Below are 18874 nucleotides of genomic sequence, written 5' to 3' on the forward strand. Positions count from 1 at the left end.
TAAAATTAAGGTGTATTTTATTGGTGTTTTTATTAATTTAGGTGGAGTTAGGTTAGGTTATATTGTGGCCCTCCCAAAAATGACCCTCCCTTATTTTCAATTATTACAAAAATAATAGATGGAAGGTGATTTTAGTACTCAATAGTCCCTTTGAGGGAAAGCACCGCTAAACTGTTCTAAATAGTTTAGAGAAATCCTTCTATTTTTAGATTTTCGATCGGTGAAGATGTATCATAAACGTCAAAAATTAAAAAAGTAAATTAGTTCATGATCACCTCCCTTTAAAAAAACCCTCATTTTACCCGAAAATTATCAAAAAAGTTGGACGTCCTTGTGTTTATACATATATGTTATAACTTGTTTTAATGGATTTTTTTAATTTTCAGTGATGATTGTGAATATGAACTACAAACCAAATCTTATCATTCAAGACGAGGATCTGTGTAAATTATCAAACAATCAGTGGATAGATAGATAGACGGATATAGTGAGACAGATAGATAGTTATGGGTGCTAGTTAATACAAGGGCAGTTATGCCCATTATAAGTGCAGCATAAACAGCCAAGAAATTTTGCAAGCAATTTTTAATATACTGAAAATTAACTTTAATTTATATAACTGAGCTGGATCTTTAAATCATTTTAGTGGTGAGCCAGATCGGGGTGAGCCGAATTTCAGCCAATCACAGCGTGGCATTTCATAAAATGCTCTGCTCTCATTGGTGGAAAGTTGGCTCACCCCGATTTGGCTCACCACTAAAATGATTTAAAGATCCAGCTCTGGTTGAATTTTAACTCAGCTATTTCAAAAATGTATCAGTATATTTTTTGTTTAAAAATTAAACATCCATTAAAAAATAACAAAGGAGAAAATATCAGTTCTTTAAATATATTGACAATATGAAGGACAAACGTATCTTGTTTATAGAATATCTGTGCAAAAAAAGATATAATTTTTAACTAGAGAATGAAATTTTTGCTGGTACCATATCCCTTATTAAAAGCAAGGCTCGGCCGGTAGCCGCACGTCAGCCGCCTTTAAGCCTCAGAAAAAAACCTTTTACATTTTTTAAAAATCAACTGAAAGTCTAAACCTGACCCAAATATGACAATCCATCTTTTAAAAAAACGTTCAAAACATTCAAATGTGTTAAAATTTGAGACTTAGTCGCAGATAACGCGCAGCTGCCGAGGCCTGCTTAAAAGTATATCAAAAAGTTTACGCTTTTTACAATCATGTTAAGCACAAAGTAATAATTCAAAAATGTAAAATCTAACAATTAGAATTAATTTTTTGATAGTTTTTACATTACTTTTGATTTTAGGTATTCCATTTTTATTTCAAGCAATCCTAAATATTTTAAGAATCAAAAAAGAAATTTGATCAATCACATTAGTTTTTAGTTCTGTTGGATGGGCCAAAGTAAACGCGCAAATGATATGCATAAAGTTCTGTGATGATTATTGTATATAAATTTTAAGTATTATTTCATAGTATTATTCAATTTTTTAATGTATCATGTACTTTTTTTAATACTGGAGCTTTCCCTTAAATTCATTCTTGGCTACTAAAACAACCCCTTCGCATTTAGTTTTGAAATATGTAGATTAAAGCTGTGCCTAAATTAACAAACGTACGTAAAACACAAAAACTAACCCAATTCCCCCTATTTTTTCATTTTATTTCAAATTAGGAGGGGATTTTTGTGGTCGAAGGGAACTTTGAGGGAAATCGCAAATTTTCTTTAATGTTTAATATTAAATGCTTTAATTAAAAGAAGAAATATTATTTCTTAAATATTTTTCCAGTATGGCATCGAAACCGTTTAATATCCGCTGGATTTATACCGGTTCTCAGTCATACTGAAAAATCATGTATAGCATCGTATTACAGACCCTCAGGGCTGACAAATTGGTTTTAATCTAATTATTTTTCCATTTTAATATCTGCAGAAAGCTGTCTATTGTTCATTGCGATATAAAAAACTATTCTTAAATGCTAAAAGTAATTTTGTGTTTTTATAGAATTTGTAAAACAAGGAGGATAACAACAATAAAAGCGAAGCAGTTTAAACAATAAAAAAATATTTTATTAGCTTTTTATAAAGATGGACCACATAAAAAATATTCAAATGATTTAAACGTTATTCTAAAGTGGGCAAAGCAAACACTATAAATTGCGCGGCTTGGCTAATGATACAAATACCGTTTGAACTGCTCTGAGCTCTATTTTTTTTAAAAATATATTTAAATACCCTCTTATGCTACTAAAGTACAAACAACACAAAGATGGTATGTATATTTCCAAAAGCTAGAGCTAATAGCGGATCGAACGATCTGTGTGGTACTTTTCTACCTTTAACACAAGACGCATAATTCATGTTTTTTTAAATAGTTCATTCTTTTATAGACTAAAACCACAAAAACAATTAGATATAAACACAAAACTATGGAAAAGCTTCAATTCTTAAAGAGAGCATTATAAAGAAAGATCAATTACAAAATGCTCAATTACATAACTAAACTTCACTCTTCGCTTCTTTTCAAGTTTTGTTGAAAAAATATTTGAAAGAAAATTATTGATTTTTTCTTCCAAAGTTGAAGAACAATTAAATTTTGTTGAAAGTTATGTAACGGAATTATTGTGAAGAATATAACAACTTTTCTAGTATCGCTTTGAAACCGATTAATATCCGGTGCATTAGAACCGGTTCTCAGCAACGCTGAAAAATTATGTATAGTATCGTATTATATCCAGTTTTCTACGAATATAAAAATGTACAATTATATGATTACAACCTGTTATTTTAGCCCGTGCCATCAGCATCCCAAGGCTAAAAATCTGGATTTACTCTTTTAATTGTACATTTCTATATCCGCAGAAAGCTGTTTATAATACGATGCTATAAATAACTAAATATTGTTTTATTATACTGTAGTGATGTATTTCATAATAATTTGATATTAGTAAAAAAAATTAATCATCATGCTTCAAAATGTAAAAATTGTCAATCTGGTATTTTGTATTTCAATAACTTTTATATTTAATATAAAAATTGATTTAATCGTGTTTTAATTTCTTTAATTGCTATGCGATCGCCAGTAGCCTGTCTGTCTATGTATCTGTATGGTTACAACGAAAGATCTTGCTAACCGCCGGACCGTTATGGTTCTCCTCTACAGTATAGCTTAAAATGAATCTAGGGAAGGTTTATATTTGTTTGGAAACCTTTGCCTTTTCAACAAATCGCCCTTAAAATTATTATTATCCTCCAAATTTTTCTTTTTCTTTTAAAAACTAAAAATGCTTACCCGCCTCTGCTATTCAAAATGATTAAATATAAAAGTAAAATGAACTTGAGACTGTAGTACAATAATAAAATTTGAATGGTAAACAGTCGTGTTTAAGCTAAGCATTTTAAGTAAATAGCATAGAGAGCGATATACTTGGTAAATACAAATATGGCGCTTTCACATAAAGTACTCTCATCCTATTTTTGGATTTGAATAACAATATTGAAAATAAGGGGGAGGAGTAGTTTTTCGTCTTCTGTTTGTTTGTCACTTTAAGTCAGGTTATATTAGGTTAGGCAACGCAGGTATAGAACCCGTAGATTTACGGCCCCCCCGCAGTCGTTATGCATTGGAACCCCCTAACCCCCCCCCCCCCCATTATTTTCTATTTATTTTAAAAAGTAGAAAGATGGTATCTTTATTGTTGTACTTTTAATGTAACAGACGTATAAATAAATAAATGATTTGTAGCACTTTGAACTAAACAAAGTGTTTGATATGAAACCTTTTCTAGGAAATTACTATTTTAGTGGGATTTCTATTTTTCTTGCAGACAATTGTAAATTGGTTTGGTTTGGCTTCTTCTTCGTACGTAAATTTGTCAATTATATGTACTATAGAAATTAGGTAACACGTATTTTTAGCGTGCACAGGGTCATGACCTTTTTAACTCTTTTAATGGAGTTTGACAGCAAAACTGTGAATATGGCTGTATTAATAACTTTTTTTATCATACGCCTCAAAAATGCAGGTGCAAAATTTGACATTAAATTTACTGTGTTTTTAGTAGCGTCCGTCCGTCCGTCAGTCAGTCCGTAACGCTATGGGGGAAATGGGATTTACTCAGCTCCTATAAAAGATAGAATGCTGAAATTTTTTGACAACATTCCCATCATTGTTTCATGTCTATTTTATCCAATAAATATATTCTTGATTTCAGTAAAAAACCTTTTAAATCTACCTGTACGTATTCCCATCGACGATTTTTTGTGCTTCGCTACTTATGGATGTTGTCATCCTTGTTGACTGTATGGTTCATCAAGTGGTTTGTAGACTTCTGTCAAGAAGGGGGGGGGGTAGACACCTTTGGGGTGGTATAAACCCCCATAATTTCACCAGATACATCCACCTTCTGCACGCCTATGATTTTGAGTATTATATAATATACTAAGGCTTTGCTTATAACAAAGATATAAACTCAAATAATCGCCTTTCAATAGTTATATTGAGAAGAAAAATAATCAAAACTAAAAACTTTAAGAATTGTACCTACTACTGTTTTATCAAATATTAATAGTAAGAGTAGGGGCATGCTTACCTAAGTTATTCATATGCACAGTTAAAACATAAGAAAAAAGGTCATGGTATAAAAGAATTTGTTGTCTGTTTAAAAGATTATCACGTTCAGACGCTTAGAATTTTTACGCTTTTTTATTAACGCCTTTCTTATAGTTTTGTACTATGAGCCATTTGAGGATGGGGAGATGCAAATGGCATTAAAAATAATCTTCCCGAAAATCTTTATATTTTTATTACACCCAACAAAGGTCTTTTATTTGGGGGGAAGATTGATTAAATAATGTTCTATTTTCCAACCCTTGTACTGACTACTCAGTTCTTATAGGCAGGAAAGGAGGGGACAATTGGCTGTTTATTACTATAGTTCCCAAAGTTTTATAAGAATGTTTTCTTATTCATAGGCTTAACAATTTCAGGTAACATTGGAGAATTTGATTATTTGATTTATGAAGTTGAGTGTCCAAACGTTTCAACCACTAATATTTATCTACAGTGAGGCAATTTTATGTATATTCGATGGGGACGTACATCAATTTATCGTCCTTTGTCTTATCCCTTTAGATCCCTGACTCATAGGGCTGGTCACAAAAGAATCAGATAGAAAATAAAATCTCTATTTTCTTAGAATTAATTAGTTTACTTAGCTCTCATCTTATTTATAGACACATTATTCTCTTACAAGGAATAAAGGGATAGGATAATTGTTTCCAAGGCACAACACATCCATTACGCACATTCTCCGTTGGAAAACAAGGGGATAGGCGCGTCGGAGACCAAACAATGCGCATCATGCCGCGCTGATCCGGGACCGGAGGAAAAAGAAAATTGTCGTCTTTGCTGCATTGGGATAAGGTTCTGACGTAATAATGAAGGATGAAAAATCTGTAAATGCACAAGTCGACTAAGAGGTGAGAGGTTCCAATCTTAGCCCAAGACCGCATTATAGCTAAAGACGTTAAAGCTTTTACCTAATTCTGCTATTTTAGATGCACGACTTAATATTACGAGTGAGAGACTTGTTTTAAAACAGGTGCAGCACAATACCAAGTACAGCTAGGACTTTAAGAAAAGGGTTGTCCAAATAGAGTTGGTTGTCTGCTATAGTTAGGATGTTATTGTTTTGAAACCTAATAAAAAGTTCTGGCCCTATGACGTTATCAACTGGAAGCTCTACAAAGTGTCAAAAAAATGAGCCGTGTGACGTCAACAATTCCATCCCTTTTTAAGGGTGTTTCCTTTCCCACTTATCCTCTCATCCCTCATTTTTATGAAGTCACCGGCTCTTTTTTTCTGACACTTTGTAGAGTTTCTATCTACTGTCCTTAGAGGTATTAGTTCACAGAGGCCGAGATTCTACTCCGATACTATAACGACTTTTTGGAGGTATCAAGTTTATATCTCAGTCATTTAAAATGTATATCCACTGCTGCTTTGTTTGATGCATGGCATTAATAATAGTTGGGGAAATGCCTTGGCTGGAAAACGGTCAAAGCTTATTAATTAGTTGGGACCTCAAATCGAAAGTAATAAAATCATAGTTATCTGGTTTTCTGTAACATTCTAAATAAAAAGACACATTTGACCTTAGTAAAAAGAATCTCTTAGTATAAATCTACTTTTTCAAAATTTTCTGAATGGACGGAAAATAGAATTTACTATACATTTGCCTAATCCTGTATTCTTTTATACATATTATTCTATGAACAAGTACTTTTCTCAAAAGATACATTGTTTCCAGGAATCATATGATAGGTCAATTAAAGAGAAAATATCATTTTCCAAATTGAATACAGTAGAATATAGCTAAAACAAGGATGACAGACAACATATAAGTAGCGGAGCATGAAAAGAGCATAAATACATAGATAAACAGGCTAGGGGGGGGGGGGGGGAGTGGAGAATGATTCTTAGTGGTTATAAAAATAAAAGAAAAAAATTAAAAGAAAAAAATCTTTTGTAGCTAGACCGATAGACCAACTGATATATTTTTTTAAATCTTCAGAAAACAAGCTGTCTATCTTAGGAGTATAGAAAACAGAAGGACAGACAGAAATTTCAAATTATAGTGTAGCTTTTATAGTCATGTTTAATGTTAATGTTTAGTTCTTGCGAAGCCACGACAGGCTAGGAACGAAGCCACTAGTGTAAGAAAGTAGTTGAATGATAAAGTATCAGTATTTAATTAAGTTTTACGGGATAGGTGCCTATTCTGTTTCCAGTATTTGCGCTTTCAAAATTCAGAAACTCCCTTTCAAAATAATGTATTAATCATGCTTTTGTTCTAGTATATTAAGTATTCAAGTTGTTTTAAGAAACAGCGTATAGTGTCTAATAAAAAATGACGTCATACAACACAATTGACCAATTATAGGCCAGTATACAATTTACCATCGGTTAATTTTAATGCATACTGGCCTATCATTGGTCATTTGTATTGTATGACGTCATTTTTTATTGGACACGTTACGCTGTTAGTGTTTTAAGATAGATTTAGACAGATTTTTTTGTTTAGACTTTTATAAATTGTTTAATATTAAATGCTTGTTACTTTATATTTGAAAATATTCTTTTGTCTGTTTTTGCTATTATTTATGTTGTCATCATTATTTAGGATAAAAATATATTGAGGTTTACTTCCATTGTAAATTATATCAAGACGACTTTTATACTAGGATATTTTTTGTTCATTCTGCATTAAATTTATTCTAGTTAGTGAAGTAAACGGTTTTATTTGCAACTGAATGCAATATACGATCTTCCAAACATATGTAAAATTGTGCATTGGACTTATGTTTTAAGATTATTTTGCCCATGTAAAACAGTCGTTTAAGATAAACTTCATTTTTTTCCTTTGCAAAGAGTAAATATATGGGTAAAATGTTTATATTGTAAAATAAAAATTGCGTGGCTAGTGTTAATAGTAGAAAAATGTTATGCATACCGTTAGAATCGTCATAATTACTCTAGTTTTAGGACATATAAGAACCATTCATGTGCTCCTAAACTACAAACAGCACGTAAATGATACTTATATTTCCAAAAAAAGAGAGTTTATAATGATTCTAACGGTATGCATAATAACAATGTTCTGCTGTTAACACAAGTCGCGCAACTTTAATTTTAAAAATGTACGTATTTTTGCACACCCTTTAAATTGACCATGCTCCATTTATTACAGGCACCGGATTTAAAGGGATAGTTTGTTGAAAATGATTAAACATTTTTTTCTAATATGAAATGTCTCCCTATATTGCAGAAAATGAGATATTGATTATTAACTTCTGTCAATTATAAGTGGGTTAAATAAAGCAATAATTTTGTCCTATTGAATAAAACACACTGTATATAACAGTTAGGGAGTTGAATCCATTTTTATAGAAGCAGAAATATAATCTATGATTATGGTTTGGACCCTCTAAAACTGTAATCTACCTTTCCACTTTCCCCTCTCTTGGTGAAGATATCTTCAACGCCGATACGATTTTTGAAATGTAAGATTCTACTTTCCCCTCTCTAGGTGAAGATATCCTCAACGCCGATACGATTTTTGAAATGTAAGATTCCACTTTCCCCTCTCTTGTTGAAGATATCTTCAACGCCGATACGATTTTTGAAATTTAAGATTCCACTTTTGCCTCTCTTGGTGAAGATATCTTCAACAAGAGAGACAAAAGTGGAATCTTATATTTCAAAAATCGTATCGGCGTTGAAGATATCTTCACCAAGAGAGGGGAAAGTGGAAGGGTAGATTACAGTTTTAGAGAGTCCAAACCATAATCATAGATTATATTTCTGCTTCTATAAAAATGGATTCAACTCCCTAACTGTATAATGTACAAAATAAAATAATAATAAAGAAAAACAGTTAGTATTTATTCATAAATAACATTATTACAAATTTTATTATTATATAAATAAATAATCACATTTAGAATAAGATTATGATTGTTTTAATATATAACATCCATACAATCCTATTATATAAAGTAGTAAGCGTTTTTTGTCTGTCCCGAAGGATCTCGCTAACCGCTGAACCGATATTGTTTTTCTTTACAGTGAAGCTTCTTATAGGTCCTGGGAAGGTTTTAAACTATTTTTAGGGCGGGTGTGTTCACCCCCCTTCCAACCCAAAAAATTTTTTTACTTACTCTTCTAAACTCAAATTTAAAATGGGATGAGGTCGACTTTTCCCCCTCCTACTTTAAGTGCCCCTAGAGTCTTCTAGGGGCGTAGCCGCTAGTTCAATATATAGCATTATAGACAAATTTCCGCTGATAGTAAAACTAAATTATAATATATTCCGGTTTTGTAAGCCCAAAGGACCGAAGGCCCGGGCTAACAAAACTAGTATCAATATCATGATTTTTCGTAGAAAATTGTCTGTGATAGGATAGGAAACATGATTTTTCAGAGTGGTTGCGAACCGGTTCTAGTCCTGCAGACATTAATCGGTTTCGAAACCATACTGGTAAAATTAAACATATTAGAATTATAATCAAATATATATTTTAATTGCAACAACTAACAACTATAAATCGATAATTAGCCACCAGAAAAATTGTATTTTGATTCATAAAAAGCTTTTAAAATATATGTTATTACATTAACATTTATTTAGTAAAAAAAACTTTTAGATATTAAAAGTTTTAAACGCTTTTCAAGTTATTAAAAATCAGCAGCTACTAAAAAACTTCGCAAATTGTATTTGGCGGATTTAAAAATATTAATGAACTGCTAGACCTGACTTTAAAGACAAAAAACGTAAATATTTCATTTCTTTTGTAATCTCTTTTCTTATTATGTTGATTAATTCATCGAACACCAGCTATTGCGTTAGGCCTAAATAGAATATGTATGACAAAATTTGTTTGTAAATCACAGGGCTCGATATAGTACCAGCCGCAGTCCCCCTCAGTTTCTAAATTAAGGGAATCTATAAGCATCTATGTCAGCCGCGCGGCTTATATGCCAACCAATTTTCCTCAGCCACAAATTTAACTTTCTAGTATGGCTTTTTTTTATCCCGGTCCTTCGGTCCCGCAACTAACAAACCTGGTTTTAATCTTATTATTTACTAGCAGCTACGCCCCTAGAGGCCTTTAGGCACTTGAGAAGGGGGGGAGTTAAATTCGATAACCCAAATTTTTCTTTTAGATTTTAAAAAGAAAAAGAAAATTTAGAGGTGTTTGTCAACCCCTTCCTCGATTTTACATTTTCAGTTTAAATTTTTTTTTGCAGGGGGGTGGTAATTTTGAACCTAGAAAAAGTGTCTGACTCAGATTATGACGTCAAAAAATTACCAATGAGAGGCCACTATAAATTTTACCATTGGTCAATTACAGTGTATACTGGCCTCTCATTCGCTAATTTTTTTACGTCATAATCAGAGTCAGACACTTTTACTAGGTTCGGTAATTTTTTTTCTTATATAGGGTAGATTTCTCTTGGGAGGGTGGTGGTACCATCCCTCAAAATAAATATATAACTTCCCAGGACCTATGAGAAGCTACCTAGTAAAGAAGAACCATATCGGTTCTGCGGTTAGCGAGATCCTTCGTTACAAACAAACAAACAAATAGACATCCTGTTACTTTTTATAAGGATTTTAATGTTCATGAAAATCTGTCTATAGTACGATGCGATAAAATACCATTATTTATATTTCAGATAGACAGCTGTATCAATAAGAATCCAGTATATAATTTACTTGATATGTTATATCCTTATACTAAAGTAACAGGATGTCTTGTGTTTGTGTGTTTTTCTGTGTGTTTGTACCGAAGGATCTCACTAACCGCTGAACCGATCGGGTTCTCCTTTACAGGGTAGATTCTCATAGGTCCTGGGAAGGTTTATAACTATTTTGGTGGAGGGTACCACCACCCTCCCAAGAGAAATCACCCCTAGAAAAAAATTACCCCTTATCAAAAAAGAGACTTGAACGAAACATAAACCAATTATTTCTCTAATTAAATATTTTAAATAAAAAAAAAAAAACATTCAAAGTGCCCCTAGAGGCCTCTAGGGGCGTAGCCGCTAGTAACCACTAAAGCACCTTCTTTTTAACTCAATTTGTCCGTTTATCCATCAATGATTTTTTTAATCTATAATACAAAGTAGAACCATGTTTGTTTGTCTGTCTGTCTGTCTGTCTGTTTGTTTGTCTGTCTGTCTGTTTGTCTGTCTGTTTGTTTGTAGCGAATGATTTCGCTAACCGCTGAACCGATCGGGTTCTCCTTTACAGGGTAGTTTCTCATAGGTCCCGGGAAGGTTTATAACTATTTTCTTGGGGGGTGGGACACCCCTAACCCCCCCCCCCCCAAAAAAAAATGATTTTTTTTTATTTTCTTTAAAATCTAAAACACGAAAAATTAGAGGCTAGGGGCAAAGACGCTAGTATTATATAATTATCATGATTGTTTTCTAACAATGATTTGCACTGTAACCCTAGACTTTAGCTTGTTAGAAGAATAAATATGGCAAATTAATGTTGTTGAGAGTGCTAATTATTTGTTTACATTTACCTACCAATATCCAGGGATCTAAAGGGATAAGACAATGACACAATAATTTATGTACATCCCCAATGATGATACACAAAATTAATTCTTCTGTAGATTACAATAAGTGGTTAAAACGTATGGACACTGAACTAAATACACCAACCAATTAAAATTCATTAAAAGTCCCCAAAGTTATTAAGCCAACGAATAAGAAAACGTTATTATAAAACTTTTGGGACTTGCATAATAAACAGCCCATTGTCCTCTCTCTCTCACTTGATTAGAGTAAATTATAATCTGGTATAATCCATTCATATAGATCAAGCCCTATGTAATCATTTATTTTATCCACAATCTCTTGAATTCTGGAAGAATATATAAAATATCCTTTTTTATTTGGATATGCTAGAAGTAGGGTGGGTAAACAAAGCAAATATAAATGTAAATATAGATTGTGGATTTATACTTAGTTTATTCAGGGATATTAAGGGATAAGACAATGGACTATAAAATTCTGTACATTCTCAATGATGTATGTTGTATGTAGCCCTGATTCTCTGAAGTTAGGATTCAGTTGCACACGGAGATTGGAGTCAAGTATTCTTTGGCCAATTATAGATTGGTAAGCTTCACGCATAGCTAAGTTACATTATTACCTGACCCGCAATTCTTATGGAAGCTACTCAATTATTACATCACCCTGTTCTAGAGTTTTGGCAGGTGTTCCATATTAAGCCATCCTAATTAATGGAACTCTCATATGAATGAGGAGCATGGACGAGGAACTGCATGATTAAAGTTGTTTGATAGATGGAATCCTAACTTTCTACAAATCTCCCCCCTTACAACCATAGGGTATCTCAGGGAAGGTTGCGTGATTATAATTGCGACAGCATTTGTAAACCAAGTGTATAGTCTATAGAGGGACTTGAACTCGGTTTCTCCCCACCAAAGCGTAGTGCGCCAACCACTGCACTATGGGACACCCTTTATTCTTAATGATAATAATCTTCATCATATTTTTGTAATATTGATAATACCTGAATGGATATTCCAAATATTCTGGCAATGTGTCACTATGTGATCACATAACAAAACTTGAAATTTCTCTCTCCCCTTCGTGGACGAAGAAGGTATAGAAGTTTAGCAAAAATGTATGGGTTAAATAATGATTTTTTGAACAATAAAACATACATCATCGTTTTAAATATTATAAACAAAATTAACCCTTCTGTAGATTTAATACAAGAACACCCTTCTTTTTTTCTGTAAGTGCTTCGCTACTTATGGATGTTGTCATCATTATTTTATAAATTTACCTGGTTTGTGATGGAAAACAGCAAGAGAGGAGACTTTTGTATGCTTGCCTAAACAATTAAATGGTGATTTCCCTCACAAAGAGTCTAATGGCAACAGAACCCGCCCCCCTTTATTTTGAAAAAAAAATTTAAAAAAGATAAGGGGTGGTTTTTTCGTATTTTAGTGCTTTAACTCAAGTTAGGTTATATTATGTTGAGGGTAGCCCCGCAGGGGCATTACACCAAAGGGCTTGGACCCACTGTACTGTACGTGTAGGGGCATAAACAAGAAGAAAACTACCTTACATAATTTTTATTTTAATCAAAAATAAGCTGGGGGGGGGGGGGGTGGTTCTGTGCTTGCTAGGCACTTTGAGTGAAAGTACTAATTGATTAATATTTTCTTAAATACAATTTTGGATTTCAATATCTAGTTCATGGTCAGAATTGAAAATGAAGTGGTGCATAAATGAGAAATCAACAAGAGACATGCTCTAGATTTAGAGTAGCCACTATCCTAGTCATGTAAAATTCCTTATATAAAAGTGACAGGATATTTGTCTGTTTTGTGTACCGAATGATCTCGCTAACTACTGAACCTATACAAGTGTATCGTCCATAAAAAAGACCACCCAACCAAAATAAAGTTTCCTAAACTAAAATTTAAATCAGGAAGCGACTTAACATCAATCCCCCCTTTTCCCTACCCCACCTCAAGTACTCCAAAATGCCTCTAGGGGCTATTCTAAATAATCTAAATAGTTCACCTGTATTCGCTAGACATAAGAACATAGACAATAGGATTTATACAAGTTGTCAGGTAGATTAGAATATATCCAAGTATGGATAGGAAATGTTGGCTCGGGTCTCTCAGTAACTAAACAAGGATAGTTATGTACATAAGTAGCTCAGTAATAATATATTAGAATATAACCAAGTATTGATAGGAAATGTTGGCTCTGGTCTCTCAGTAACTAAACAAGAATAGTTATGTACATAAGTAGCTCAGTAATAATAGATTAGAATATATCCAAGTATGGATAGGAAATGTTGGCTCTGGTCTCTCAGTAACTAAACAAGGATAATTATGTACATAAGTTGCTCAGTAATAATAGATTAGAATATATCCAAGTATGGATAGGAAATGTTGGCTCTGGTCTCTCAGTAACTAAACAAGGATAGTTATGTTCATAAGTAGCTCAGTAATAATATATTAGAATATAACCAAGTATGGATAGGAAATGTTGGCTCGGGTCTCTCAGTAACTAAACAAGAATAGTTATGTACATAGGTAGCTCAGTAACAATAGATTAGAATATATCCAAGTATGGATAGGAAATGTTGGCTCGAGTCTCTCAGTAACTAAACAAGGATAGTTATGTTCATAAGTAGCTCAGTAATAATAGATTAGAATATAACCAAGTATGGATAGGAAATGTTGACTCGGGTCTCTCAGTAACTAAACAAGGATAGTTATGTTCATAAGTAGCTCAGCAATAACAAGATAACTACAATAATCTGTAAGAAATAAGATGGTACATTGTTGTGCTGAAATAGAATAACGATCTGTCGCATTGGTAATTTATTATAGTTTACCTGTCTAATTGTCTTTCTGCCTGTTTGAATTTTCACTATGATCTCGTAAACGGTAGAATTTTCAGGAAAGTTTTACTTTAGTCCATGGCAGGTTTCGAGCTATTTCTATTGGGAGAAGTAAGAAACCCCATTTCCCCAGGCCTTCGTTGGCCGTTGGAGTTCCATTAGGCTAGGGGCAAAGTTAAGTAAAAAAATAGGTTATTAGACTATAAAAAAGCTTTGCTAAGTACGACGTGAGTTTTCTTGTCATTTATTTTCTCGTATTCATTCGAAACCAGTGGATAAGAACCGGTTCTCATCCATACGAAAAAACTATGTCTAGCATCGTATTATATCCAGCTTTCTACGAATATAAAAATGTACAATTATAAGATTAAAGCCAGTTTATTTAGCCCGTGCATTTGGCACCTCGGGGCTTTAAAAAAACTGATTTTTATCTTATAATTGTACATTCAATATCCGCGGAAAGCTGTTTATAATACGATGCGAGAAATAACTATTACCAAACTAGTTATTAAAAACAACATTTACCTTAACCAACGTTATCGGTAGATAACAGATCAGAAAACTAAAGGCACATTCAATATAATTTAACTGTATGATTCTATGAAAAGCAGCTTATAGTGCCTCATACAAATGACGTCATATAATACTAATGACCAATGATAGGCTGGTATACATTTTACTATTGTTACATCACAATTTATACTGGTCTCCTTTACAGTAAAGCATCTTAAAAGTTCATGGAATTTTTCTACAATTTAGGGAGAGGGTAAATCCATCTCCCATCAGAATTCATAAAGTTTATTAGAAAACATATAATAAGACTATGGACGTCCAAGGAGGGGGAGGGGGGGTAAAAAAATTTAGTTGCATCTAATATTGAATTATTTCCTGATAAAGATGACAAGGATCATCTTGAGAAGCCTCTTATCCTTCTGGGATAATCTTCCTGGCCTCAGAGACCTGCGCCGAGTTCGTTCCCTGAATAGAAAATACTTTTATTTTTAAATGCTACTAGAGGCCTTAGGGGCACATGGGTGTTGTAGGGGGATATGTTAAAGTCGACCCTTCAACTTTAAATTTAGTTTTAAAAAGAAGTAAAATAATTTCTCTTGGGAGGGTTGTGTTACCCTCCTTTAAAATAGTTTTAACTTTTTAAGGTAATATTAGAAGCTACAATACTAACAAGAATTTTTCGGTACACAAACAGACAAACACACATCCTGTTACTTTTATACATAGTAAATTGTGTCTGCACGTAAACTAAGACCTGTGAAACAACTCTACCAATCGTTCTACAATTTTTAAGGAACTTTACTACTCGTCAGTACAGGTTTTCAGCTATTTAGAAGATGATCTTTCTCAGGCAAAAAATGTTTTTTTCTTTTGATGATTACATATATACACTTAAAATTTGTTAAAACAACTTAAAAATCCACAGTTTAGTTTTCTACTTTGCATGGCTTTTAATGACAAATAAGTATTATTTTCAAAAATTTCTAAAAATGGAATACCAAAAACAGACCTTTCCAAAATGATAATATTCAATCACGCAAAAATATCAAGAATTAAGGTAACTTCGAAAACGGGACAGCCTAATGAAATTGACCAAGCAATCAAATAATATAAAACATATAAGTTTACGACTTTGGGGAAATTATTTTCAGAGATTTTCCACGCACACAAATTTATATATGTTGGAATTATTAGATTTTCATTTAATAATCTTGTAATCCATTTTTAGTAGCGAAGCTACTCCATAACTATAAATGTCTTTCAGACTGTATGTCTGTCTTTCCGTCTGTCTGTTATAATTATGAATGTCGTTTAATCTGTCCGTCCATCCGTCTGAGTGTCTTTGAAAGACGAAGAAAGCCGCTCAATGTGACATTACAGTGTGTTTTTTTATGAGAACTTTTTGAGAGCAATTTTGCCCCAATTTTTGTTAATCAGAATTTAATGATTAAAGGCTTATTTTCTGCGTTTTTTAAGACAATTAATAGACATAAAAAAAATATTTAATTTTAAAAAAAGTACAGTAAAATCTAAAATTCAAAAGTTAGGTGTCAACATCTAAAAATAGCTTTAGCTCATTTCTCTTATGCTTAAATCTTTTACCCTTTGCAAGAAAAAAAAATGGATTTTCAAAAGTCAACTTTGGGGGGCCAGTATTCCCTCCCTGGTTGAGATATGGCCTTCAAACTTTGATATGGTCTAGTGCATGTCCCCAATAATATCTGTATTAATTTTTAGCAAAAGGTAGAAGATTTGAGCATAAGAAAAATGAATGAGGGAATATCCATCTCTTTTTAGGGGTTTTCTTTCCCACTCCTCCTCTCCTCATTTTTATGACGTCAGATTTTTGTTTTGAGGGACTTTCTTCGTCTTTTGTGTTTGTTTATCTATCTATCTTTCTTTATATCTGCCTTTCTGTCAGTCTGTCTGTATATTCGTCTGTCTTCAGGTCTTTCATTATGTATGTCTGTCTGTCTATTTTTCTGATTGTCTGTCTACCCATTTGTCTATCTATCTATCTATCTATCTGTCTACCGGTCTACCGTCCGCCTGTTAGTCCGTGAGACACGGTAAGGGAATAACGTGTTTTTTTTGTACTTCACTAATATGAAGGTTGTCATCCTTGTTTCTGTAAGAAAACTAAAGTTAGATTAATTTGAATATTTTGCTTTAAATTATCTAAACTGCTATTTAAATATTATTTATTATTGTTGACTGTTTTGATTTGGATATTAAAGATGCTTAAAAGTAGAATTTTATTATAGGTTTTGATTGTTTAATGGTTTTGTGACCATTTAGAATATAAGTTATTCCAGTTCAAAATAAAGAAAACAGAGAAAATATGTAAAAAATCACCAGATCTTTTTTTTCAAAATAAGCGTAAACAACAAACAAACGAACAAAAAGATGTATAGACTAAATATGCACAGGTCATCGGTATCTGTCCTAATTCTGTCCTAGATATCCTCCGAGAAAATCAATATTCTCCCATAGCGGACTCACGGACGGGCAGATAGACAAAGTAAATTCAAGAATAGTTTCGCTGCTAAAAAACCTTATAATATTACATTTTTTAGTTTTTCAACAGCATTTTATATGACGGACAGTGTTAAAGATTAGCTTAAAATATAATCCTTGCATAAAAGTAACTGGATATCTGTCTGTACTGAAGGATCTCGTGTTAAACCGATTTGGTTCTCCTTCATATTGTAGTTTCTCATAGGTCATTGGAAGGTTTCTAAAAACTTTTTTTAACTAAAATTTAGAGAATATGGACTCCCCCCCCCCCTTTCAACCCCAAACTTAAGTGCCCTTAGATGCCTCTAGGGGCGTTACAACGATAGAAACTTGTTATAAAAACCACTCAATTCACCATCAAATAAATCGGGTCTAGGGCTAACTTTACGAAAATATAACAGCTGAAAAAAGACATTGGCAAAAAAAATCTTGCTACAAAATAAGCATTGTAAAGGAAACAGCTGGTTTTTGTCATCAAATAATCTATCATCACTTTATATCACAACAAAAATGAGAATAGCAGACGCAAGGATAGTTTGATAAGAAAATAATCCTTTAAATTTTCATATAAAATAATTGGACTGTTAACTTGATTTTTAATTACTGAGCGATAATGAATGTATGATTTTTATGAGCGAATCATCTCTACCAACCCTAATTACGTTTTTAGGGGAGAATTAACCCCATACTACGTTTGAAATGACCCAAACTGTAGAATAGTTATTTCTTTCATCGTATTATAAACGGCTTTCCGCGGATATAGAATGTACAATTATAAGATTAAATCCAGTTTTTTTTAGTATCCGAGATGCCGAAGGCACGGGCTAAAAAAACTGGTTTTAATCTTATGATTGTACATTTTTATATTCGTAGAAAACTGGATATAATACGATGCTAGACATAGTTTTTTCGTATGGATGAGAACCGGTTCCTATCCACCGGATTCGAATGAATACGAGAAAAAAATCAATATATTTCAGCAAATTTAATTAAATTTTAAGATAAACAAACTTCCAACTGTTAATGCTAATCTCTCTGTTCTTCCTGTAAAAATGTAAATATTCAACCGCTATGATTTGTTGACCTTCACCTTTATGGATGTTTTTCATCCTTGCACAAACTAAACTATCTAAATTCTCCATAATCTGTATATATTTTTTCTATCTCATTTAGCATCCCTTTACTCCTTGGAGGATTGCAGATTAAAAGATTGATGGGTAGTCGACCTAGTTATTTCAAAATTACACAGTTCATTATATAAAGAGGAGAGATTTCTGCATTGTATTATATTCTATCATAAATTCTCTAAATTATCATCAAACTTTGCATGGTGATGCCTGTAGTAGCTTTGTACGATTGAGAAAGCGTAGCAACTCTATACCAGAATGTCCTTACGTCTTATTTTAACATGTTGATTTTCAACTTTTTTAACAAGAAATCTTTATACATTACAATAATCCGATTGATCTGATTTTAGATACTGATTCCTAAGACAACAATGTATAAGGTTTAAGCGAATCACCTCTTTAATCAAGTCCTAAAAATGTAAGTATGACCTAAGTTAAACATTATACTGCTTGTAAGCAGTTTTTCAACTAATTTACTTACAGTTTCGTATACATTTATAATAATAATAATAATGTTTATTTGGTGCTGCTAGGTACCCCCTAGCTTAGGAGATAGCACATACAATACTCTAAATTGCTGCTATCTATCGACAATTTAGAGTTTACATGATGATGTTTAGTCTCATACAAAAATAAAATAATATATACTAAGAGTTTAATTATTAATATTCTGATAATTCAGTTCTGACACTCTACAAGTGTTCATGTTCGTTTGACCAAC

The 18874-nt window shown here is 32.5% G+C and overlaps 2 protein-coding genes across 2 annotated transcripts in view; one reads left to right on the forward strand and one right to left on the reverse strand.

The window, feature by feature from the left end:
- Positions 1-1224, forward strand: part of LOC145331595 (two pore potassium channel protein sup-9-like) — a 74932-nt gene extending 73708 nt beyond the window's left edge. Inside the window, exon 18 of the mRNA XM_080176343.1 lies at positions 387-1224. Within this exon, the coding sequence (XP_080032469.1) occupies positions 387-447 (61 nt within the window). The 3' untranslated portion in view covers positions 448-1224. The remainder of the gene's footprint in view (positions 1-386) is intronic.
- A 7739-nt stretch (positions 1225-8963) lies between these two features.
- Positions 8964-18874, reverse strand: part of LOC145331155 (G-protein coupled receptor moody-like) — a 51282-nt gene continuing 41371 nt past the window's right edge. Inside the window, exons 15-19 of the mRNA XM_080175780.1 lie at positions 14918-14974; positions 14522-14558; positions 13162-13271; positions 12416-12463; positions 8964-9432 (exon numbers count right to left, since the gene is read on the reverse strand). Coding sequence (XP_080031906.1) covers positions 9405-9432; positions 12416-12463; positions 13162-13271; positions 14522-14558; positions 14918-14974 — 280 coding nt within the window. The 3' untranslated portion in view covers positions 8964-9404. The remainder of the gene's footprint in view (positions 9433-12415; positions 12464-13161; positions 13272-14521; positions 14559-14917; positions 14975-18874) is intronic.

The sequence above is a fragment of the Acartia tonsa genome, chromosome 11, assembly GCF_053477335.1.
Source record: "Acartia tonsa isolate MP-2025a chromosome 11, ASM5347733v1, whole genome shotgun sequence".
NCBI classification, from domain to species: Eukaryota; Metazoa; Arthropoda; class Copepoda; order Calanoida; family Acartiidae; genus Acartia; species Acartia tonsa.